Source organism: Rhamphochromis sp. 'chilingali' (genome assembly GCF_963969265.1).
Source record: "Rhamphochromis sp. 'chilingali' genome assembly, chromosome: 2".
In the NCBI taxonomy this organism is placed as follows: domain Eukaryota; kingdom Metazoa; phylum Chordata; class Actinopteri; order Cichliformes; family Cichlidae; genus Rhamphochromis; species Rhamphochromis sp. 'chilingali'.
The window spans coordinates 58,281,036-58,306,368 of NC_137930.1; the positions used below are offsets into that span (position 1 = coordinate 58,281,036).

Here is a 25,333-nt window from a genome sequence, read left to right on the forward strand (position 1 = left end):
TGCTGTCTTCATAAAACTATGCCTGATGAAACTGATCTATTAGAACTGCTTCATCTTTTGCTCTACAAACATGAGAAGTGCTCAAAATGCTCTGAAGTTTCTCTGCTCAAAGTGTAAAAGCACTGCAGGAGAGGCAGGAGCTAAAATGCTAATCATGCTTTCAGAGGTGTGAGAGGAATACAAAGTTTGTCCTAATACCTGACCTCGTCTCCAACATGACACGGTGGCTTCAGCATCAGTTCAACTAAATGTTCACAGGAACCACATCTACAGTGCAGCCGGACGCTTGTTACAAAGTACTTTTGGCAGCAATTGCAGCCTCAAATCTTTCTGAGTATGATGCTATAAGTTTGGCATTTTTGAGCAGTTTCTCCCATTTTTATTTGCGGAACCTATCGAGCTCCATCAGGTTGGATGGGGAGCGTCGATGTACAGCCATTTTCTGATAACCAGAGATCTGGGCTCTGTGTGGTTATGGTTGTCATCCTGTTGGAAGATGAACCTTTGCCCCAGTCTAAGGATCGAGAGCGCTCTGGGGCAGGTTAACTTTAAGTACATTGCAGCATTCATCTGTCCTGCTGCTGAAAAACAGCATGATGCTGCCGCCACCATGCCTTACTGTAGGAATGATTTTGGCCAGGTGATTATTGGTGCCTGGTTTCCTGCATGAAATGTTTGGCATTCAGGCCAAAGAGTTCAATCTTTGTTTCACCACTCCTTTTGCATTTTGTTTCTCATGGTCTGAGAGTCTTTCAGGTGCCTTTCGGCAAACTCCAGGCGGGCCCTCGTGTGCGTTTTATTGAGGAGCGGTCACTGCATTTGGTCACTACCAAACCATGTAATTAGGCATACCTCACCCTTTTCCAGCAGATAGTTTTTAGGCCTGACACTTCTTCTTTCGACCTCCATTTATCCAGTTTCCTCAAACTTTTAAGGACACACTGCACACTATGCCAAGATGTGCCAAATTTATGGGTAATCGCTCTTACAGAATCACCTTCTTGATGCAATAATGCTTTTTTATGCCTGCCAAACTGTGTTATTATTGACATTTGTCATAGATTCAGCTAAAGAAATGGGAATAAATGTTTTTGCAACAGGCTGCTCATAACAAGCAGCTACATTCATTAACCTGCTCCAGACCCCAGATCCTATAGTGCCCATGTGTACTGCATCTGTAGTACTTTCTTCTTCTTTATTAATAACAAACATGTCTGCATTCATGGCCAACCCCAAATTAATTCATAAATTCATAAATTCATAAATAATTAATAAATTATTCACCCTGCTCACTCCCCCCCACCCCCAACAACAGCATCCAATACACACTCAACACAAGGCTCCAGCCTGTCTCTCTCAACCACCCAGGTTAGGAGGGAACTGAGGAGGATTAATGGCAAGAAGGCAGCGGGTCCAGATGGCATCAGCTCGAGGGTCGTCAGGTCCTGCGCGGACCAACTGTGTGGGGTGATGGAGCACCTCTTCAACCTGAGCCTGAGGTTGGGAAGAGTCCCACAGCTCTGGAAAACCTCCTGTGTTGTACCAGTGCCAAAGACTTCACGCCCCAAGGACCTCAACAGCTACAGGCCGGTGGCTCTGACATCCCACCTGATGAAGACCCTGGAGCGGTTGGTCCTGGCTCAGCTTCGGCGCCTAATAAGCTCATCACTGGACCCACTTCAGTTTGCCTACCAGCCTGGCATTGGAGCGGATGATGCCGTCATTCACCTCCTACATCGTTCCCTCGCTCACCTGGAGACCGCTGGAAGCACTGTGAGAATCATGTTCTTTGATTTCTCCAGTGCCTTCAACACCATTCTTCCCTCGGTTCTAAAGGACAAGCTGGTGAACTCTGGAGTGGACCATCACCTCACTACCTGGATCCTGGACTACCTCACCGACCGACCACAGTATGTGAGGACTCAGGGCTGTGTGTCGGACAGGGTCGTCTGCAGTACGGGGGCCCCACAGGGAACGGTTCTGGCTCCGTTCCTCTTCACCATCTACACTGCAGACTTCTCCCACAATTCCACCCAGTGCTTCCTGCAGAAGTTCTCTGATGACTCTGCAATAGTCGGCCTCATCACTGATGGGGACGACAAGGAGTACAGAGGTCTGACCCAAGACTTTGTGGACTGGTGCCAGCTGAACTACCTCCAGATCAACGCCAGTAAAACCAAGGAGCTGGTGGTAGACTTCCGCAGGCACAAGCATTCTCCACTGCAACCACTGAACATCCAAGGTATGGACATTGAGGCTGTGGACAGCTACAGGTACCTTGGTGTTCATCTGAACAATAGACTGGACTGGACTCATAACTCAGACGCCCTCTACAGGAAAGGGCAGAGCAGGCTGTACCTGCTGCGGAGACTCAGGTCGTTTGGAGTGGAGGGCCCACTCCTGAAGAAATTCTATGACTCTGTTGTGGCTTCTGCTATCTTTTATGGCGTGGTCTGCTGGGGCGGCAGCATCTCTGCTGGGGACAGGAAGAGACTGAACAGGGTGATCCGAAGGGCCAGCTCTGTTCTAGGATGCCCTCTGGACCCAGTGGAGGTGGTGAGTGACAGGAGAACGGCGGCTAAGCTGTCATCCCTGATGGACAACATCTCCCACCCCATGCAGCAGACTGTGACAGCACTGAGCAGCTCCTTCAGTGGGAGACTGCGGCACCCACGGTGTGGGACGGAGAGATTTCGCAGGTCTTTCCTCCCCACTGCTGTCAGACTCCATAATAAAGACTTTAACTGATCAAGCACACACATCCATACATATGCAATAATACTAAGTGCAATAATCCTTTCTGTCATCGTTGTATTTTTACTCAGTTGTATATAGTATTTGTATTTGTATTCTATTTTTATCTTATTGTATATTTATTTTATTTTATTCTACTGTATATAGTATTTTATTTTATTCTATTCTGTACAGTTGTGTACTGTATTTATTCTTATTGTATTCTAATTTTTGCCTCATAACTTTTGCACTGTCCACTTCCTGCTGTGACAAAACAAATTTCCCACGTGTGGGACTAATAAAGGTTATCTTATCTTAATACGCCAATGATGGCCTGTAGTAGGAAAATGCAGCACGGACTAACAGAGTTTCTCCTCAGTTTCATGTTTTCTGTTGAAGTCATTAGAGGAGAATAAACTTCAACATACATAAACCACCATTCTCACATTACACACACACACACTAATAAATCTTTGCTCTGTGTATATTTCTTCCTGCGTGGCCTTCAAAGACACCACTCCACATAATATTCTAACATGGAAACCTTCCTCCTGCACGATTGAATTATCCGATGTTTAAATGAGGGCATCACGGCTACAACCGATTGCGGTTCTCCTTCCAGTGAGGTGAAGCAGTTTCATGCTCTGCGTTTCGTTTCCTGCAGATAAATGTGAACGGACTAATAAGACAGGAAGGCTGGATCAGGGTTCTTCAGTGCAACAGCAAACAGTAAACCTGAGTGTTATTTTAGATTAATTTGGCTCTTCCAAACAGGATAATAAAATTTCGGCATCACATTGATGTCCATACCTACTCAAATTCTGCCTGGAGCTTTCTGGTGACCACCGCAAGGACAAGATGATCTTTTGCAGAAAGAGGAGTTTGCTGTTCCTCCCTCCTCTGGGTCAGAAAGACATGTTTTATGGACATTTTGACCTCACATTTTATTTAATTTGCAGCAGACTGATTCTGGCCTTGAGACTTCTGTATGAAGTTTGGACGTTCCTCCTACTCGTTCCTCCTACTCTGTCTGCATAGGATGTTCAGTAAATTGTCAATTCTAGATTATTTATTATGCTTTTCTCTATAAATTGTCGATACACCTGAAACTTCACTTTTACATTTAACTGTGTTTACATTTTAACTATATAAAGCTCATAAATCCCATTTTTAATATCAATTTTTAACTCCAAAGTCAAAACTTAAAACTTCTTTAAAAACAAACAAACAAAAAAAAACAAAACAACATTTTAACATTTGCTCATATCTACAGCAGGGGGCAGTCAAGCACTGCAAAGTGTAGGCAGAAAACCCACACGGGGTGGTTTTCAAAAAATGCTTTCAAACTCACACCACACAGGACAAAAGGAGAGCTGCTAAACGAGACATCTTCCTTTTATTTAATAAATAATTTACATTACAAACAGCTGGCATGTGGGATCACATTTACAACACAGTTTGATCTTTCTGGCATTTCCCCCCATTCAGCTTTTTTTGTATTTTTTAAACCCTTACAAGTCAAACAAAAGAGCTAAATGTCAAAGAAAACATAAAGTGCTTTAAACTCAAAAACATGAACGCCCCAAAAAAATACTTTGCAACAATCTCTTCTGTGGGTAAGGTGGGCAGTCTTGTTTGATACTAAACAACTAACGTTTATCACTGCTACACAGACCGATGTGTACGCTGTACTCAGTAAAGACTAATCGGTTCTATGGCGTTCATGTTTTTGCAAAAAGACAAAAGAAAAATCCCTTTTCAAATTAAAGAAAAACAAAAGTTCACATTCACTGAAACATCTTGTGTACAAAAAACTGGAGTGATAAATTCAAAACACAACAGGTAATATACAAATTTAAACTCAACAATACACAAAAACCATGTACAGTCTCACATTACACATGTAGAACCATTTACTGTGAAACACACAAACACAAATTACATCTATCAACACAAGATTCAACATTACAATCATCAGTTTTTTGTATGCGTTTTTTTTTTCCTTTTTTGTTGCCGTCAAACTGCACTGATACATATTCCAAATAGCAGTAGTAAGGCCTGCCAAATACTTCAGTGTAAAAAAGGATAAATGACCATTAAACTGCCCCAGCGGTAACGGGACCTACGGGGGAGGACTTGCACACTAACAGATACTGCAGCTGAGAGCCAAAGTTCAGCTGGAAACCTCGAAGCTTTATTGTGAAACAAGAAAAAGCAAAAAGTGAGACTGCAGTAACAGAAACCAATGCTGCCGTTACAGTACGTGTTACTGTAATTCACCCACAAACACGAGTTATATACACAGGAGTCGCAAACTGTTTTTAAAGGACTGAAAGATGAAAATTCAGCTGTTTGGAAAAATGTTGGCACAAGGGCTTGTTCTTTGGCAATGATTTAAGCCATGAAATCACGTCTACAGACATATGCTTATCGTTTACTCACTAAGCCACAGTCAGCTCAGCACGCTGGTAGTCTATAAAAATGCTCAACTGACTAGAGGTGATGTCTTTACAGCGAGTACTAACGGCATCTACACCACCGACGCTTAAACGGAGATTCAAATTCACAAAATGCTCTCGAGGAGGTGTCGGGCTTTGATTGGCTGCTCGAACTTCTGTAAACGCTTTAAGTGCCCTTAAACAAGTTTGCACTTCTAAACCTTCTTCGCTACATTCACATAACCGACCTAAAAGTACAAACGCTGTCTGATCCACACGTCAGCGTGTTGTGTGACGGCTCAAAAGGAGGGGAAAAGGTTGCATGACAGTGAAAAATAACGTGCAGATGACTATTTTTGAGTTCCCTTTTTGGAATTTGCTACTTGGCTGATAAAGAGTCCACTAGATGAACTCGAGCGCTTCATCTTTTTCTATTTCTGAAATTTTAGGTGCAACACAAAGACATGGGAATGGAGTTCTCCCGCTGGAGGTTTGTTGTCTGGAAACTGCTGCACGCACAAACACAAAATTAACCACAGATGCTGAATTCGGCACACATATTGTACTAACGCACACACACAACCTAACATATGACCCATTAATCTCCACAGCAGACAACTGGAGACGCTGCTCTGACATCCTTTTGGCTGAGTGTTTCTTCCAAAAGGCTCCGGCTTTTCCAAAGCTGGAAACTAATCAAACATAGAGCTGCTTCTGGCCTAAGGTTAACAAAAGCCCCTGTCAGGTCCTCTCGTTTTGCCACATGAGCCATAGAGCTTCACTGGCTTGGCACCAATGAAGGGGGGGGGGGGGGTCAGAGGAGGGAGGAACAGCAAACTCCTCTTTCTGCAAAAGATCATCTTGTCCAGCTTCCCATAGGTATGCAGGCCCCATTGAGAATGTGGGATTTAATCCCAGGTGGATATCCTGAGCTCAGCAGTAGCTGGGCTCTCTCACCGCTGCCCTCTTCAAAGACCAATCCAATGAAGCAGCTGAATACGTGTGATGATAGGTGGGAGAACGCTGAGCTCGTCCTGTCATTAAGCTGACGTCAAGACACGACAATAGCACTAAAATGAGACTTGGGTCGGGGATGACCTACTTGCAAGCTACCTGTCAAGTCACAGAACCAGAGCAGAGAGGAGCCGATGTAGGACGCAGCGATGGTGCTCTAATGCTCCTTGACAGACACACCATGAGGACACTGTTGTAAAGACGCTATAGACAGACTGTCCACAATAACACAGCGAGGAGGTTGACGAGGAAGACTGAAAGCACATTTCTGCCCTTCTGTTCTGCACTATTCATTTCGGCAGCCTTTTCAAAGATGTGGTATCTTTTGCTATTTGAATGGAGCATTTTAACATCCTCAAAAGCGTAGTAGGCTGCCATGGTGAAGTTTATGTCTCCGGACGAGAGGAGGTCGAACACGCAAGAATGGAAATAGAGATCCTCCACTGGAAGCCGCTCTTTGCACTTGGTCTTTGCAGACTGGTAGGTAAAGCCGTTGGCACCGGTGTTGCTCCTGGTCCTGCTGACGCTTTGGGCCTCCGCCGCTCGAGCTCTGAAGTTCCTAAAGTCGATGCGCTGGTTGGCAGGACAACCGTGAAGACACAGGTACAAGTCCTGGTTGTCACCTTCCTCCACTGAGTTCACAACTTCTTCCGGCATCCGCACGGCAAAGGTTAGGTAGCGGCCTACCTGCCGGACTACGATGGTTGTTCCGATGTATCTCGCCTGAATCTCCACATGCTGCCCGGCAACCTTCTCCACCACACGCAGAGTGTTCGCTCCGTTGCGGTCGCCTCCGTTCTTTGAGCCGTCTGCAAACGCAGCCGGCAGCTCGTCTGTCTCTGCGTGGTACATCTTCTGGTCCACACATTCCTGGAAGTTCTTAAAGATGATCGTCAGCTGCAGAATGGAGAAAGAAATTGCATCAATATTCAACATTCATTTTACGGTCAACTTTTACAATTCTCAGGAAGTTATCAGTGACCATTTCCCTACCTACTCACATACTAAATCCTAGTAAACTGCAGTAAATGTAAACATCGGAATGAAAATGGGAAGTGCTTATACTTTTGCATTAAGAACAAGTTTGTGCAATCTACCACAACGCCCCACTTAAGAGTCACATTTCAGGGCTGGCTCAACATGAGGGAGGCCAAGGCAAACGCCTTCAAAAAACACAAGTCTCGGCCATGTAAAAATCAGGCCTCAGTTTGCAGACACAAAGACGATCCATTCATAGTACTGAAAAACCTGCCTGTGAACCCCCAGAACTATGCTCCATGGAGTGGCGTCGGGCCAGGACACAGCGATATACTCTGCAGCTAATTAAGTGAGACTGGCCAGGACTCTGTAAGCTTGGTTTCATCAGGACACCAATGAGCCTTTGTGTGAACATGGACGGCCTAGGAACTGGGATGTCTGCTCGTTTGAGACAGGGGACACAGGGTGGGGGTCCACAGTATACTCTTTAAGCTTGACAATTTATCTGCTGCACCAGCTCTCTCTCTCTCCCTCTTTCAATTTCCTTTATCCGAGCCACAATAACTTCTGCTTTTTCCCAGTTTCCTTCTTAAATGTTTAATAAAAGCAAACAAAAGAAAAAGGCCTGCCTTATCTACTGGTATGAAGATGGAAATAACCAGACAGTTTTATTTGCTGTAGCGAGAGCTATGTACCAACACGGAGCTCTGCTAATGCAGATCTTTAACCAGAAGGGCCTTGTTTGCACAGGTGGCATTGGCTGCTGCTTTGTTTTCCCTTTGTCCAGAATCATGATCTTTAAAAAGCCGTCTCATTTGCTTCCAAGAATAGCAGTACAAAAATGCAATTACTTTAAAAGCTAAAACCCCCCACAAATGCTTAATAGAGTATGATTAGAAACCTTGATTACAGAAAATTATAGTTTCTAAAAATGTGATTAGGGACAAAGTCCTCTTATACCTCAGTCTGAGTACTTCAGCTATGATCCTCAGCAAACGACTCAGGTCCTCAACCAAATGGTGCTGGAGCATTGCCAAGTCTAGGCCAACTCCTATGTTATGGCCTCCAGTTTGACCATTTTAGGGGCGGCTATCCAAACTAACCAATTCACTATTCAACAAAATATCAATAATGACTTGTGCACTGCTGATAAATCTGAAAGAAAATATCTCATAATGTGGACAAAATAATCTGCAGTTCTGTGCTCACTGTGTGCTACAATAAGAAACCCAAACATCAGACTGAGCTCAACAGAGAATGAAGCTTCACATGCGACAAAGCACAGCTGTTTTAATACTAACATATGATTCATAAAGCTTATCAAGATCTATGAGATGAAGAAGCCCAGCCCAACAAATCTCAAAGATCTTGATAAGCTTTATCAAAGATCTTGATTTTAAGTATCAAAAGATTTTGATAAAGCTCATGGAGCCCTTTGAGATTTGCTGGATCGAGCTTCCTCATATCCTAATTTAGAACTCATCCAAATAAGCAGGATCCACAGTGTGACAGGAACACAGGCCCACAGCACCTTTCAGAACACATGGCATTTGCTATTACACCTGTATATGGCAATCTTATGTGCAATAATGTGTAGAGGGGGAAAAAAATAAAGATAAATAAATAAATAACCCATCTCTTCAAAAAGGACCTGCAGGTCTTCCTGTAATGCTGATCTAATGCACGTGTATGTAACATGTTCCCCAAGCAGATAAGAAAGCAGGGCAGTAAGAACATCTACACACCTGCGGTCTCTGCAGCTGCCCATGTATATGTCAACAAAAGGAAATCATCCCAGCTCTTCACACAGACACATATGTGCAGCTGGTTAATTTGTACTAACATTTATGAAACCCTACAAGCAATATTGCAAGGATCAACAAATTATTATCTTAAAACACCTTTTCAAGTCACCTACAGAGAATGCTACAAAACCCAGTTTTGCTTGACAGTCCAAATCCTTACATACCATATATTTATACAGAACCAGGCAATGCTTCCCATTTTAAAAGCTGTACCCAGCACATTTTTGCTACTTAATTGAGTCAATGATAATAGAAATTGTTGATTGCGCTCCCCCCCTTTAATTACAGAGGTAACACAACACAGACAAGAGTCCTTTTCTTAACTGCGCATCAACCAAAAATTGTTCACCAAATTTTGAACAACTTCTTAGGAATGTGTAAATGGCCCTTTAATTGTTAACAGTGGCCCTAGCTGACTGACTGTTGGCTCATCTCAGCGATGCAACACACATAGCATCCTTTGAACTTCTTCAAAACACACTTTCAGCAGCACAGCATTTAGTCTGCACAGGGTCTTTTATTTTGAAAAGTGACTGGATGATTGTATACCATTCCTGTGTCAGACATCTTGCCCTCCTGTTCTCCTCTGTGTAGCTTTTAGTGTATTTTTAGTAACACAGAACAGAATCCCTTCTAGAATACTTAGTACAGCACATTTTGTGGAAAAATAAACATTAGCTTGATTAAGGATGATCAGTTCGGCATTAAGCCTCGATAACAATCCACTGCAGTTAGCTGTAGTGCATCCAGTGCAGTCTCTGTGGGGTACTCTGCACTGTCACAAAAAACTGGCACATGGACCCTCTTGGATAATGGAATTTACATCACTCAGATGCAAGCGGACTGACTGGATTCAGAAAGAAAAAACTAGCGCCACTGATGAATAATGCAATCATTGTTTGTCAGTGGTGCTAGTTTCAGTCATTATGCAAATGTGCTGTTTATAAGGTTGGGGAAACCTGCAGTCAGCTGAGACTGAAGAAGTCACTTGGATGAGTGACGAAATGTTTCTGCCACTGAAAACGCTACGTCCAGAACAAATTCAACTTTTTGGGATTTTCTTACCTGGATGAGCATGCATCAAGACATATATTCAAAGCCTTAGCCAATCAGCTAGTGCTGCAGTCATACACAGGAACAACAGAGGGTCTCACCTTGCTTGTGGCGGTGGCGAAAGAGCCTGGTACTACGGGAGTGTTGGTCACCTGGACGGACAAGTATTTGTTATGGATGAGCGGCCAGGCTCCTTCCACCTTACATGTCTGGAAGTCGTCGCCAAAGGTTCGGAGGTGTGGGTCTCCAAAAAAGCCACAGTGGGTATAGTTAGGTGGCGCCGTGTTGCGTGGAAGACTGCGCTCATAGTGGCACACTTCCGGGCCATCGGAGCGTTCTTGGCTGTCAGTCATAACCGGCGGGGGTGCTGGAGGAAGCGGCGTCTGGGTACGTGGATGGGAAGTCGGTCCTTCCTTGGAGCAGTTGTGCTGGCTCATTAGGTCCTCTATGCCATGCTGTGCAGAGTGATATGTCAAGTCACCCCTGCAGGTACGTGCAGTCCGACGTACACAGCTGTTGTACGCCCGCAGAGCCGTGCAAAACTCCTCCTCCGGTCCAGAGTTTGAGGTGGAGGCCCAAAATTCAGAGTTGCACTTGAGGATCTTGCACTGCAGGCTCACTGTCAGGGAGGAACAACATCCAGTTGGAGCAAAAGTAATAAAGTCATCTAGAAACATGACGCTTTAAAGCACACTCTCTATCCAAAAGGCTACTGTTGTTCCTCCTTAAGTTAACCATTTTCTTTGTGCATACTATACTGTAAATGATAAAAAAAAAAAAACAATCTATAGAATTAATAACAATTACAATAACATTAGATGTAATTTTCATCCAATATATACATTTTATATGATGTAGCCACAAACAAAAGCGAAGCCTGGAAAGAAGGTAGCTTCGCTTCACTTCCCTTTCACATCCAGTTGTTTCCATTTCTCTTTCTTCATATGCACAGGTAAAAACTCGATTAGGGATACTAATCTACACGATAACCGATTAATAACACTACTCCTCTGGGGTCTCCAGCTTTGTTGCAATATCCGGCGAACTTTTGCACCAATGCTACTTTAACATTTCCCAGGATGAATCATTGCAACACCATGTTTGAATACTATCACCTTCGATTAATAAAGCATTTATTTATTTGAACTGGCTGTGAGAGGTTTCCGGGGGGTGGACTACCAGCACTTTGAAGTCAAACTTTAAACAACTCAAAGCGTCCACACCACCCATCCACTTATCAAGATGGCAATAAACTAATCTTGATCTCAGCTATCAGCGTATTATCACTTTGTTGTGTAACGACATGTGATCAAAGAAGAAAACCGATTAGGCTTTGCGCTAAGTGAGCTGAAAAAGTGACTGACTGCAGTCACACAAATATATAGTTAATAAGATACATTATTTGGCTTCTACGGTGCAGTTCTCGGCTTGAAAAAACACTTTGAAGGAGCCAAAACCCCGAGACCCGTCCCATCCCCCAACAAAACACTTTTGGAGAGCCGCATGCAGCTCCGGGAAGACCTTTCAGTGGTTTTTGTCTCAAAACTAATACCTGGCAAAATGTTATTTTTAAATGTCAAGATTTCTAACAATAAATAAATATGAAAAATTAATATTTTCAAATTAAAAACAATTATAAACGTACAAAGTAAACGCTTCGCTGCAATTCTCTAGATTTTAGTCACTTTTTGTATAGAGTTTGGTGGATTTTTAACTAAACGATAAGGACTATTATAAGCTTTCATACTAGTTTTCGGATTCCCGCTAAAACGTCAATTTTTTTTTGAAAAATAAAAACAAGTGGTTCAATAATAACAATGATACAAAATACAATATTTCGGCAAATAAAAAGTATATAAATCAGGCAACTTTGGACGCCAAGGTGGAGAAAAATCAATGCTAATAACTTCTGGAGTTTGCTAGCACTGTGATTAACAGTTACGTGAAGTCATATAAACCGTGTGTGTTGGCGTAAAACGCGCTTGTTGGGTCTAAAAGGAAAAAGGAAGAAAACGAAAACGGACAAAAAAAAAAAAAAATTCTTACCAGAGGGGAAGAGTGAGAAAAGCACGGCGAGGACTCTGCACACTTCAAGCGCCGAGGGTCTCCCTCTTTCCCCCATAACCATCCATCCAGCTCGGGCTCGCACTGTACTCCTCTCCCTGGTCGCATTAAGGACAAAAAACAGTGGAGGACAGTTAGCTCAACTCGCCAAGCCTTCGCTAAGAAAACACTAGAAAGTCCATGAAAACGGTCTGAAGCTGGGGGTCCCGTCTTCTCATCACCGCCTGGTAAGAGGCTGTTTTGTTCCTCTCGTCGGTAGAAGTTAGGCAGCTAGCTGAAACAGCTCCAAGCAGGCAGGCAGCCGAGCTATCCTTCCTTTTAGGGAGTGCCGAGGAGGCGAAGCCTCTGCGGGCCATCGGACAAGCTGAACCAATCACGGCTGCCCGTTTCGCCCTTAAACCCCCACCTTTCTGCGAGACTCAAATTACACCTCAGTGTGCAGACTTGTTAGACGACGACCGACTTTTCATGACCCACAAAGTGGTAGTCCACACCGCCATATAAAAGAAAGATCTGATTTGTTATAAGATCACAACAACAACCGCACCGTTTAAAGGCTTGAAATGAAAACTGTGTCATGCCTCCACAGAGCGTGTGTGGGCAGATTAACAAGAGGAAAACCACCAACAATACGAACAATCATCAGTTTTTTTTCTTCATATCACTTCTCGAAAAACTATACATCATTTGCATCACCTTAACATGCTTGCTACAACCCTTCCACCCAACATAGCCCACTGTGGGCAATGTGCAAAGGTATTATTGAACAAGATGTTCTCATTACCACAAATACCCAGGATTGAGTGAAAAGTTGGGTCAAAATGATAAAGCATACATGTAATTGTGGGTTCATCTCACTGATTTGCTTCCTAATTTCTCCATTGTGGTTTTTAATCTAGGGAAAAATCCCCATCACAGATTCCCAGACCCTGAGTTGATCCAAAGATAATTGGGTTCCTGGTACACATAACAAGGAAAACCATTAAACTGATCGTGTTTAACATAGTGGAACGAGTGAATGTTTGGAGATTATCTTAGCTTGAGGATCAATATCTGTATACTGACAAAAAGTTGAATCATTTAATAGCGTACTTTACTAAAATGTTACCTAACTCCATGTATTCAGCCATACAATTCAGCCATAAGCCATAATTTTAAAAACAATTACTAGGAGGGTGAAAAACAAATTGCACAGTATTTGTTATTGCAAATGTTATCTTCTTACAACCATGTTTCAAGGCATTAACTTCAAAATAAGCATTTAACCATCCGCTATGTGTAATGTGCCTGTAATTATATGATGTAAACTCATCCTCAGGTTGTTAAATGACTTAAAAAAAGAGAGAGAGCGAAACAGTGTGGAAACACCGCAGTTCTTTGATATCACAGCGGCCATAGTTTACCCAGCACAAGTCATTTAAAGCACCCGGGCATGAGGTACTCAAACTTACAGTGAGCCCCACCTGATTGTAAGAATTTTGATGGCATTTTACTACTTAATTACTTCACTGAAATGAGAACAAGCAGCCCCTCGTTGCAGTGAGCATTTCCTCCATGTTGGTTCGGTGGATTTAAAAGCATTTCTCCAAATGACAAGAAGTGCAGGTGTTGATCTGCTCCTCTTTTTGATTAGCTTTGAATTGTGCTGATGACACATTAGTGGAGCATTTCATTTACACCAAAATATGTACCATCTTGCTCAGGTTGTGGCTGGCTGTACAGTATTTTTCCACAGAGCGCTGATTGTCTTTGTGGTTGCTGTCCCTCTTGCGGGTGATGGATATGTTCATGTACAAAGAGGTCCGAGCCTACACATGTTTTCAACAAGGGTGGCCCCCGTGCAGAGTTACTTCCAAACCTAATATACCGAGCATTCACATCTGAAAGGAAGGAATGAGCGCAGCTGAAAGGTATAAGCTGCTCGGTGAAATGTTTTGATGAATTGTGGAATATTTTTGGATTGTAGCGTGGCTGCAGCAGAGGAATGAAGCTGTTCAGCAGCACTCTGAAGGGTTTGATGCAGCTTGTCTTAATCAGATGTCGGTCAGCTGCTGGGCAGAAGCAGCCCAGTGATCAATCTGCAAAATGCACCAGATCTGAAAAACAGATGCTGCACATACATCACCTGTTGCAGACTAACCTACAACATCCATATCAACCATCTACTCTCATTATGTGAAGATGTTTTTGCACTATTTGAACAACAAAACAAATAGAGGAAATTATTGTTGTTGTCAGTGCTTTAGCCAACTAGTCATTTTTATGATCCGTTTATGGAGAACAAGCATGAATGATAGTTATCTGTTGTTATCCAGCTTCATTAAGGGATTCAGTTATTACTATTAAAAGTGAATGAGAAACCAGTTATGTCACAGAGGGTTTGTAAATATCAATAAAAAGTCACAGCTCTATTTCTTTGTCCAAAACGACCCCATGTATTCCTTATTCTGAATCACTAATTGTTTCTGCTAGAATACCAGAATAATAAATTACAGTATTAGTATCAGCTAATTTGATTGCTTCCAGTTTGATTAGTTAAATTATTTATCAAAGAGGCTCTTAAATCTCTCACTGAAATTGAACCTCTTTGGGGTCTGGTGTATTTCCTGGGTGGGGAAATAGGAAGAAACTTCTGACATTTTATTGATTAATCGATAAATCACTAATAAAATAATCAATCAAAATGAGGTTAGGACATGTCTTTTCTAGTCACCACCTCTCCGAGTCAACACACTGATCATCGAATTGCTTAGCTTAGTTATGGTTTTATCTACAGCTCAAATTTTTTGCTTTTTAACCACCACCATGTTCCGTCATATAAATGAGGACATATTTATCCGGGAGACCCTGTCGTCCACATGCTGTAACAGGTAGCGGTGACACAATATAACAATAAAACATCTCCATAAATCCAGCATAATGGCTTTATGATGTGCTGCTTAAATCTCTGATATCACCTGTCAAACCAGGTTGCTGGGGGAATTACAGCAGACAGTTTTTTTTAAATCCTCCCTGTGTAATCTAAATAACAAGCTGCTCCATCTCTTTTGTGTGCAGCGTTAAACTGGTTGCACAGGCCAACATATCTCTGTCCATTTATCTTTATCTCCACAGCCACAGGGACTGATCCTCTTTTCCAACAGATGGCGCTTGTTATGAGCTCTGATATGAAACCTCAAATCATGACACAGACGCACATGGCGTTACGAGGACAACCAAACCTGTCATTAAATTTGAGCTTTGTGGACAGCTCGGTTATTGGTCTAATTACAGGTAGCTGTCACGCAGTTGGGATTTAAAAGGTGAAAAATCTGCATCCGACAGGCGCATTTGTCCTGTAGCACCGTTAAGATCATCATTGGCTGCATGTTGGATTAAAGTGGCCTCAAGGGTATTTTTAGTCGGGAGTAACTGCTAAATCCAGACAAAATAACATATAAAATTGTGATTAATAGTTTTACTCCCAGTTGTCCAATAATTTAGAAGTAATGAGGCGTGTAGATGCATTTTTTTTTTTTTTTTGGTGGGGGGTCTGGTGCATTTCAAAATTCAGTTTTCTCCTAGTTTTTTCTTGTGTGACACTGGAAAAAGGATCAGGTTATTAAATCTGCTGAAATCCAAACACTCCGGGCAGGATGATAGGAAGACAAGACACATTACAGGGCTGAGCAGCACACAACTGATCACATTCCTGCCTAATATGAGAAATAAGGAGTAAAATTTAGTCTCGAACCAACCTTGGCGACTGCATGGGATCTCCGCGACTCTGGAGTCCTGGAGGACAGCAGCGAACAGGAGCGAGAGGGAAGCAGACTCCTTAAAAAAAAATCTCCCCCTGAAAACTACACAGCCAGTGTGTCACAGTAATCCGAAATCAAACGCACCCAGCGGCTTTCTGCGCGTAAAATCCGCCACTCTGCACATCATGTCCGCCGCACAGCTTCTCCAAGTCCGCGTTGCAAGGAAATCAAAGTGTTTCCCCCCTCTCTCTTCTCTCTTTTAGTTGTTTTCTTTTAAATTTAAACAACCACTTCTGGCACCCGGTGGCGGACTCGGAGCTCTTCAGCCATCGCTTAACTCATTTGACTATCAGCCGATCGGAACGGGGACGTAATGATAGATTAAGTCCGGTAATTGGCCTCATCCGCGTGCCGAATTAAAATTGTTAGTTATGGGTCGACGTCGTGTAGGAGAAAAAACGAAAGAAAGGAAAAAAAGCCCTGAAGGTAAAACTGCTGCTGCGTACAGCTCGATCCGCTGTGTGGATGTTGTGAAATGGCTAGTTAGAAAGTGTGAGAGAGACAATGATCGGCTCTGCATGACGCCGCATGGGAGCCCCAAATATCAGACCCCCCCTCCCCTCTCTCTCTCTTTTTTTAAACTAGATGCTTTGCAGCGAAAAGAGGTCTGCACTGAAAACCAGGCAGAAACGCACTTTTGAACACTTTTTATCTTATAAAAAAACCGAACCCATGCGTAGTGACAACTCTGCTTTCACTTAAACCAAATGGCTTTTTTTTTTAAACCAGGCAGTGAGGATATCTGCATTGCTTTCACCTCTGTTTTTACATACTCTTATTTCTGCAGTATTTGGATCAAGTTTAATTAGTCTCATTGATTGGCAGCAAACAGCCCTTGCCAGATAACCTTTATCAGTCTCTTATCTTTGCAAATCACCAATTTGAAAAAGACAAATCCATAATAATCAGGATTTAATGGAGGATCAAGTGGACAAACACTTTGCAGCTGGGAAGAGGGGTTGGGGTGGGGTATGCTCAAAGGGCTTCAAGGAACCTGCACCTGTGTTTTAGGATCAGGCTGCATGCAGGAAAATACCACCACAACCCCCCACCCGCTCCTCTCTCCTCAAGCGTTTCAAACCTCCAGCATAACTGTTTCTCTCTGCTCCAGTTTCCCTCGGACTAGCAGCGTCTGAGCGAAGCAGCAGAGTGGCCGGGAGAAAGCCAGCAGAAATGCAGAGCTGACACAAGCCTTTCCTAATGAGCTTCTGATTGCACCTTCTATTGACACTGATGCTGCTTGCACTGAGCCGCTGGCCAGAACTGTCACATTACATCATCCCTCGGTGCATCCAGCAAGAAACTGACCCCTGTAAATCCTCTCATTTTACTATCACAGCCCAGACCTGCCCACTCCAGATGGCCACTGAGAGGCAGCACATTTTACATTGATGTAGCAGAAGAACATGAAAGAGTGACACCCCGGTGTGAAAAGAATGGCTTTAGAGGTGCCGGATGCCGGCCTCATCTTAAACGCAGCTGGTGTACACGCTGCCTTGCTGAGGTATTACGGCCAGTTAACACAACGGCTTTACATGTCACTGGATTATTATAATGCTTCAATTTTGTGTGTGTGTGTGTGTGTGTGTGTGCGCACGCCTCTGTGTGCATGTGTGTGACAATCAGCTACGTTACTATTATAGGAACAAAAGCATTGGGTGATGCCTATATGCTCAGGGCGCTGTGTGATTTCCTTTAATCGTCTGTGATTTAGTCTGTTATAAAATGTGTTAAGCAGAAACTATATGGTAGAAACCAAGGAGAGACGAAGATGCCTGTGAGACTAATGTAAAAAAAAAAAAAAAAGATAACAAGGTCCTGGCAGAAACATTTATTCTTCACACTTTGTAATGGAGAGATTACATACTTGTATACTAGAAGAAGACTGACTGATTCATTTTTGCTCAATCTTTCCTGGAGACCGCAGTTTTAAGAAAAAGGTTTCTGCAGCACGATTAATCATAAACCACACAGACGATGTGGACAAATGCAGATGAGTAATTCTTGCTTCACTATCAGGTGATTTCCTCAGATCATCACATGCTAGGCTTCCTCATCGCCGGATCAAAAGTTCAACTGTGAGATTCTCGGGACAGAACAGTTGCACGGTCTGTGATTTTGGGTCATAAATTCCTCAGAGAAAAAATGGTTTCTGTACATCTTTAGGTGATGTTTCAGTCTTTTGACACAAACTACATTCATCCACACCCGGCCGGTTGCGCGTTGGGCGTGGATGAACTGTGTAAGAAACCCGATCTATTGCAGTATTTCTGAGTCAGACAGGGATTAGTAAACATCATATGCTCGAAGTGACCTTCTGGACGCCTTCTGCACTCCTGCAGCATAACAATTAGGCCATCATAGCGTTGCTGGGCTTTTCTTTTCAGAGGTGTCAGACTTAGAATCAAGACTGGGCATCACTTTCTCGTGTCGATTTAATCAACAAATCGACACGAGAAAGTAATTTCTTATCCACAAACGCAAAGAATTAGCTTGCTGCTATTCTTTGTCTTGTGATGCTAAACTGAACAGCTTTGATTCTAATGGATTCTAATGGCATCACAACAAACTTTGTGCTCTGCATTTTTGCCATTTGCTGACAATATTAATTCAAATAGTTAATCTATTCTTTGGGCTTTGCTAGACTACTCTGCAATAATAATAACAGCAGCAGCTGAGTATTAAAAAAAGAACGACGAAACCTGAAAAAGATTAAAAATACATTTCGGACTTTGATGAAGCGTCTCTGTATATATTTGTGCAATTTTTGTGCTGGACTGATCAGGGAAATATTTCTGCTTTGTTTACCTGAAACAACATTTCTAATGGATATTATTGTCTATACAATATATTAGAGACAGTTTTATTCCACAGACTCAGTTGTAGGTATAATATCTATGTAAGGAAGCTATAGTAAATTGAATATGCCACTATGGGCTGACCTCATGTGAACGTGGAGTATTTTTAGTGTTTAAATTCAACTTGTATCGCAGCCAGAGGTTTCATACACAATTACAGCAGAAGGGTGTCCCTTTAGCATTCATTGATAAAACAAACTGTCTAAGATCTATGTTTCATGTGCACGATTGGCATTTAAAAAGAGGGGGTGGTGTGCACAGCAGGACTGTCTTTGGTAATAAGGTGTGGGCATGAATGCAGAAAACTCTATTAAGGGTTGATATGGGAGGCTCAGATAATTTGTGGAATTACTGCCACAGTCTGAAACAATGCGGATGCAGGAGGCTTGCAAATTGGCCTGTTCATTCACACAGACGGAGGGACTTGAATGTGCAAACCCTCGTTGCAGATTCTCTCTCTCGTACTGAGCAGAGATGGACTGCAATCCAACAAGAATTATGCACACTGTTTAATTCCAGACATGGACCGAACTAGACAGAGTGTGTACAGGCCGCTAGACAAATAATTAGCTCTGCTGCTCAACAGAGCCGATCAGGCCAAATTTCAGGGAGAAACATTTGTGAATGGATAACTGTTTTTGACTGTGGATGATGAATCACTGTTCAGCACCTGACAGGGTTTAAAAAACAAACAAACAAACAATTAAAAAAAACCCCAAACACTCATACATACACACTGGTGAGCAGCTATGACTCCATTTGCATGCACGATCTCATAAATGTATGCAAGGAAAGCTTATCTCAATAAAACAGCTGCCTTTTTAATTTCCTGCTTTAAAAATTCTGCACAAAAAATGAACGACAAGCTATATATTCGGTTTATGAATATAAAATTAGATAGGGCTCAACGGCGCTCTGTGGAAATGATGAAAATGTGTGCATTATTCTTATATTTGTCTCCACAGCCATTAGAAAAACTGATGCTTTTTTCAGAATCAGAATCAGAATACTTTATTGATCCCTGGGGGAAATTATTTTTTGTTACAGTGCTCCATTTTAAACCAACATTAAGACAAGACAGACAATACACTAACTAACTAACTGTTTTTGGTATTGTACACAGACCGGCGGTGCAAAGTTTTTACCCTTGGAATAAAAATGATAAATTGCTGTCACTGTCACATAAATTTCTCTTTTTCATATTTCTGGAGAGCTTTGTAGTCTTCCACAGAAGTCACATCCAGCTGTAATTCACAAGTCATTTTACATCATGGGCCACATACAGCCCACTTTAATCTTATGTGGCCCCGACCAGCGACACTGAAGTCATCCAGTGGGCCGGATTGGAGTCTTTGCTGGGCAGGTTCTGGTCCCCGGGGCTTATGTTTGACATTCCTGGTTTATACACTTGATATTTTTCTCCCATAAACTCCAGTTGTTCATCCTTGACCTGCGTAAATGCTGAATGACGATAAGACTGAGAGAGGAATGCAGACTTTATCATAACAACCTGACCCACACCGTTAATCCTAAGTAAAAGCTGCAAACACTGTCTGGGGATTCGGTTTTTAGAAAACAAGCAGTTCCTCGCTGCTCTTTTATGTCTTGGCTTCTTCTGCCTGGTTGTTGAACTTTGCTACATGTCCTGCAGCGTTGTCATGTATGCACAGCTGCGGGGGTTTCATGCCGCTCTCGCTTTTGTCCCATCTTGTCACAATAGCTGCAGCAAAAAAAACAAAACGATGCATGCAGAAGTAAAAAAGTGTCAGCCTCAAATTACTTAGCAGCCTTCATATTTTGATGATAATGAGACTTGCATGGGGAATTGTTTTGTGTTTTGACAGCTTTTTATTGCTGCCACAAGCAAGCACCTTAGAGTCAATCAAAACTGAACCTCCAGTAAGTTGGTAAAATATATATCTAACCAGTCAAGCTGTAAATTTTCAGCATTTTTGCACAGTTGGCTTGAAGGTTTTTCTAGATCACCTCCAGCCCCAGCTGCTTCTTAGCGCTCTCTGACTTCATTACTCTGACCACACACGTTGACTTTAAAGTTCCTCCAGCCAAGCTAGCTGCACCTACAAATCCCACCATGTGCACAACATTTCAATACTCCACTTCTCTCTTTTCTTTTTTTTACTATTTCAATCAAATACGGCCAACATTATATGTAGAAAATTTTTCTGAGATGTAAAGTAAATTTGACTTTTCTGCATAAACTGGCTCTCCTGTCTACGTTTCAAACCATTACGGCGGGTCAGCTATTCCATAAACCTTTGGTTTAGTCATTCCTAGTGCATCATTTTATCCTGAACCAGTGTAAAAATTAACAATTCTATGCCCAGAAAAAAAGAACATTACAATGCTGAAATATTTATAGTCTCTTTAAAATTGTTGAAGAGAGGAATTCTGAAAGAACAAATTAATTTGAACCTCATTAAGATGTATGCTATCTCCTCAGCTGGTGCTAGTCCCCGTTAGAAACATTTTAAAAAGCCTCTTCTTCACTTAGCACCCAAGTTCATGGCCCCGTGCAGCCTTGTCCACTCTATCTTTGTAAAGTGAAGTGTAAAGGGCTGTGGTTCATTAATGAGATGTCGAAAAGTCAGCGCTTTGGGTTTATGTTAATTGAAGAGCCCATGGACATCTAATTACAGGGGAAAAAAGGGACTAAGAGATAAATATCAGGCTTCTAAGATGTTGCCCCCCCCGCCTCCCTCAGCCTGGAGCTAAATAATGCTGTTATTGATTGCATATATGTAAAATGATACCCTAATTATCTATCTTGGCTGCTGCAGTTGAATTGGATTAGACCTTAAAAAGGAAGGGGGGAAAAGAGGTGGTGCTGAGCAAGCTATAAAAGTTTGATTTGTTATGTAGATACCTGCGCTTGAGGATCGTGGTGCAATGAGGTTAATTAAGAGTAAATTTAAGGGGGTGCAGAGAGAAAGAGTGGACCCCCTCCGAGTCCTGAGATGAAGAGGAAGAAATATATCTGGTGTTGGGTCAGGTGCTTGGAATGATGATGTGCTCTTGATGTTTTACTGACAGCTCCTCGTGGAAGCACCTTACACACCGTAGTTATACCGAAAAGCTGCGAAACAAGAGGAGACTCAGACCCTCTTCTTAGAAAAGAAAGAAAGAAAGAAGATCCTAAAACCAGTGCCAAAAGAACATCCGTGAGTCATAGTTCCCTCAGGCCACGTTGACGTTTATCTTCAATGCCTCAACATGCAGACTGGTCCTCTTACCAGTAACTTTAATTAAAGCTCAGGTAGGAGTCACCACATATTTAACCTCATCCTAATATATCTCTTTGATTTAAAAAGAGACAATAACACTGTCACACACCTCCCTTTGTGCCAGTTTACTTAAACCGTGTAAAAAGAAAAAGAAAAAAGAAAGCCAAGATTTCTCTGTGACAGAGTCGATATTGATGTAATTCTTCCTGTCTGTAAAACAACAGAAACTATTTGTATATGATTTACAGCCTCTCCATTTCACGTTGCACTTACAGCATGTTTGAGTTTTGTGTGGGGAGAGGAGCGAAAGTGAATGGTAAGTTCTCATGACTAATCTCTGAGTCTGTTTCAGTCCATATGCCTCCACTTGCCCCTGTATTGTCTACATTTCCTCTCATTTGTGCCAATCAAAGCAAACCCAGGGAAGAATCCTACCTTGGGCTGTTGATATTTCAATCACAAGACAAATTATATTAGGAAAAATAGGTTACCTTTTATGCGCAGCTATCATGTGACCCAACAGACACGTACGGTAACTGTCAGGGCACGTAAATCACCTACACTTTTGGCTGCAATCTAAGAACATGCAAGAATTTCCATTAAAACGACTTCACTTTAAATCAATTGTTCAGTAGGCTGCTATACTGTATGTGATGTATGAATATGTACAACAATCTAACAAAGTGAGATGCTCTAAAATAGCAAGTACAAAAAGCGTAGCCATATATAGGCTTTAAAGGATCAAGTGTGCACATTTCAAAGTGACCAAGTGAATAAAATATCCCTGAGGCTGCAGTCAGTGGGTCTTTGCCAGTGGGAGAGCCCAAGGCTGCTGGTTGCTGCTGCCTCTTGTTAGTTAGCTGCAAGCACCCAGACATCCACTTAGCACATGGCTTTTATGTCCAGCACCTTGAAAGAAGCTGAAGCTGCCGCTTTGGTAAAGGTGTGAGGAGCCAGATAGAGTCTAAAAAAAAAACCTCTTTGTACATGTGGGCTGCACATTCAAAGGCGAGAAAGCTATTTTAGCTAAAAAAAAAAAAAAAGCTGTGATGAAATATCTTAGCCCTAATCAGTCACTAAGAAGACTGGAAAAATACTGCATTAAAAATATCTAAAAAAACAACAACTGAACTACTGCCAGCAAACTGCCTGAGCTCGGTGAGGAGATCTGTGTTCCTGAGTAAGTGTCAGATTAGATAACATTCCTGCAAGGTAGGAAGATACAGGGTCTTGCAGTTTCCTCTGCATATCAAACCACACCTGGATGAGGCCAGTCCAAGCATTACTGGTTTCCACAGCCTCGGGGCTCCTTTCACACTGACAACACTGGGGCGAAAAACACCAGTTTCCTCATATATTTTAATGAGACCACTGCATTGGCACGATGGGGGTTCATGACGAAGAAGCCCCGGGGCAACAAAAGCACACGGCTGCACAGCTAAAAAAGATTGTTCTGACTCAGCCTTGTTTGTGGAGAAATGCAGCATCATCGCGCGATGTCTGGAAGCCAAACTGTGACGCTAAATGGCACGAAGTGTGCTCAGTGTAGCATTTCGGTCGAGGTTAAGCGATTGCTGGTGTGCAATGTCTTGGCATTTCATAAACCTTTAATCTCGGTTTATTAATTTAGATTTCAGAGTCTGCTTGTAGCCCGCAGCAGCGCGCTAACACCATTTCAGAGTTGTGTTGCCAATCGTTACAGAGAAAGCGAGCATTCAACCTCATCTGTCACCCGACTGAGAGAAACGTTTGCCACACATGTCGTCTGCAGCCCACTCAGTTCATCCGAGGACTAAATCTTAACATTGCATTAACACAACTACTCAGACTTGGAATAGCATCCAAGTCTGAATAGCTGGAGTCAGACTTTTTTATTATTTTAAAAAGATCAATTCTAACATTCGTGCACTGTTTCGCCTATTAAATCAAAATGTTTTTGGTCCAACTAACCTTCAACACACAGTTATATATGTTCACACCCATACACCAGGCAGAATTCAATCACTCAACTTTAACAGCTAGTATTCCCTAATTGGATGATTAATTTCTCTCTGGTGAACGGGTGCTGGATGCTTACGTGTGTGGAGGTTATAATTAAATTATTTTCCCTTGTGCTCACCTGTCATTCATTCAGGTGTGCAGAGTTTTTAAACCAGCCATTTGTTTTAATTATTACAGTTTTGAACATGAAACTGTTATGTTAATGTTATGTTCCATCTTCTTTTAATTAATAGGTACCAAAAGCTTTAAACAATTCATTCTCATAATATCAGACAATATATCAGACCACAGTGCCTCATTTGGTGTCTACATGCTGACATCATTTACTGAGAAATTTGAACCCCCATTAATTTTAGGAAAGCTACACATGGACGCTGATAAAATACCAAGTATTCACAGATCACAAAACAAATATTCAATCTATGGTCCCTCAAGCAGTGAAAATAAATTTTATATATGTTGAACAATTTCACAGACTGGTTCTTAAATCTGTACAGTAAGCAACGCCCTCTGTTCTTGGGCAATTATCTCGCTTATAACAAGCCAAGTGTTGAGGCTTTGTGGATTCTTGATATATGAGCAAGAAGATGTGGTCAGTACACCTCTAACCATCTTAATGTTCTCAAACAGACTTCAGAAACTGACTCATGCGAAGTGCAAGTGGCAATGCAAAGCAGTTTTCACACGTGTAATGATTCGCATTCAATCAGATGAGCACATTTGGGTGTGGGAGCTTTCTGAGCATAGAGCATGCAGGAGGCAGGCCCAAGCGACAGCCTCCAGGGCTGGTAAATGAAGCCAAGGAGAAACTGCAGTTCCTCAAGTGGCCACTTAGTAAGACTGTCTTCAAAAGCAGTTGAACCCCCACAAACGTCTATGTTAAAATGTTTTTAGAGCATTAAAAACCACATTTACAGCCTGCTACAAAACCCGTTTTGGCCTCTATTGATACTGCTCTGTTCATAGTCATTCGAATGCTTGAGTAAAGGGCACGGCTGTCTTAACACTGACATCTGGCAACTGTTGGTGACTTCTTGGGCATTTTAATGGAAATACCTGATGAATAATATATAATACTCACTTATGGTGAGTGAAATTCTAAAGTTTCTAAATAGTTACTGTTACTTTGAACGAATTCAGAGCTGCTGTGCATCTGTGAAAGCAGCTTAACACAAGTGCAATGCCATGCATGCTTTTGTGGAGAGACCCACTCTTTCATTTATTAGTTAATTTCTGTCTCCCATGTCTCTCAGTTGATCTGATTTTGAACCCGTCCGTTAGATCCTATGTCCCATGACCTCCTGAACAGCAGCAATTGGAGCTGGTTTAGAGGGGTGAAGGGTGTAA

General features: G+C 42.2%; 2 protein-coding genes across 2 annotated transcripts in view; both read right to left on the reverse strand.

Moving 5' to 3' along the window:
* The window catches only part of LOC308392031 (uncharacterized protein), a 297,183-nt gene that overhangs the window by 174,065 nt on the left and 97,785 nt on the right, over positions 1 to 25,333 (reverse strand). The gene's annotated exons all lie outside the window — the stretch shown is intronic.
* Positions 4,111 to 16,385, reverse strand: rgma (repulsive guidance molecule BMP co-receptor a). The gene is made up of 4 exons (XM_080876050.1): positions 15,823 to 16,385; positions 12,068 to 12,183; positions 10,123 to 10,640; positions 4,111 to 7,082 (listed from the first exon to the last, which is right to left on the reverse strand). The coding sequence occupies exons 1-4, from the start codon at positions 15,834 to 15,836 to the stop codon at positions 6,390 to 6,392; spliced, it is 1,341 nt and encodes a 446-aa protein (XP_080732176.1). The 5' UTR covers positions 15,837 to 16,385; the 3' UTR covers positions 4,111 to 6,389.

Coding starts and splice junctions, on each gene's coding strand:
- rgma (XM_080876050.1), bottom strand. Junction 10,641..12,067: donor TTTCTCACTCTTCCCCTCTG/GTAAGAATTTTT, acceptor CCTCCCTGACAG/TGAGCCTGCAGTGCAAGATC. Junction 7,083..10,122: donor TCGCCACCGCCACAAGCAAG/GTGAGACCCTCT, acceptor TCCATTCTGCAG/CTGACGATCATCTTTAAGAA.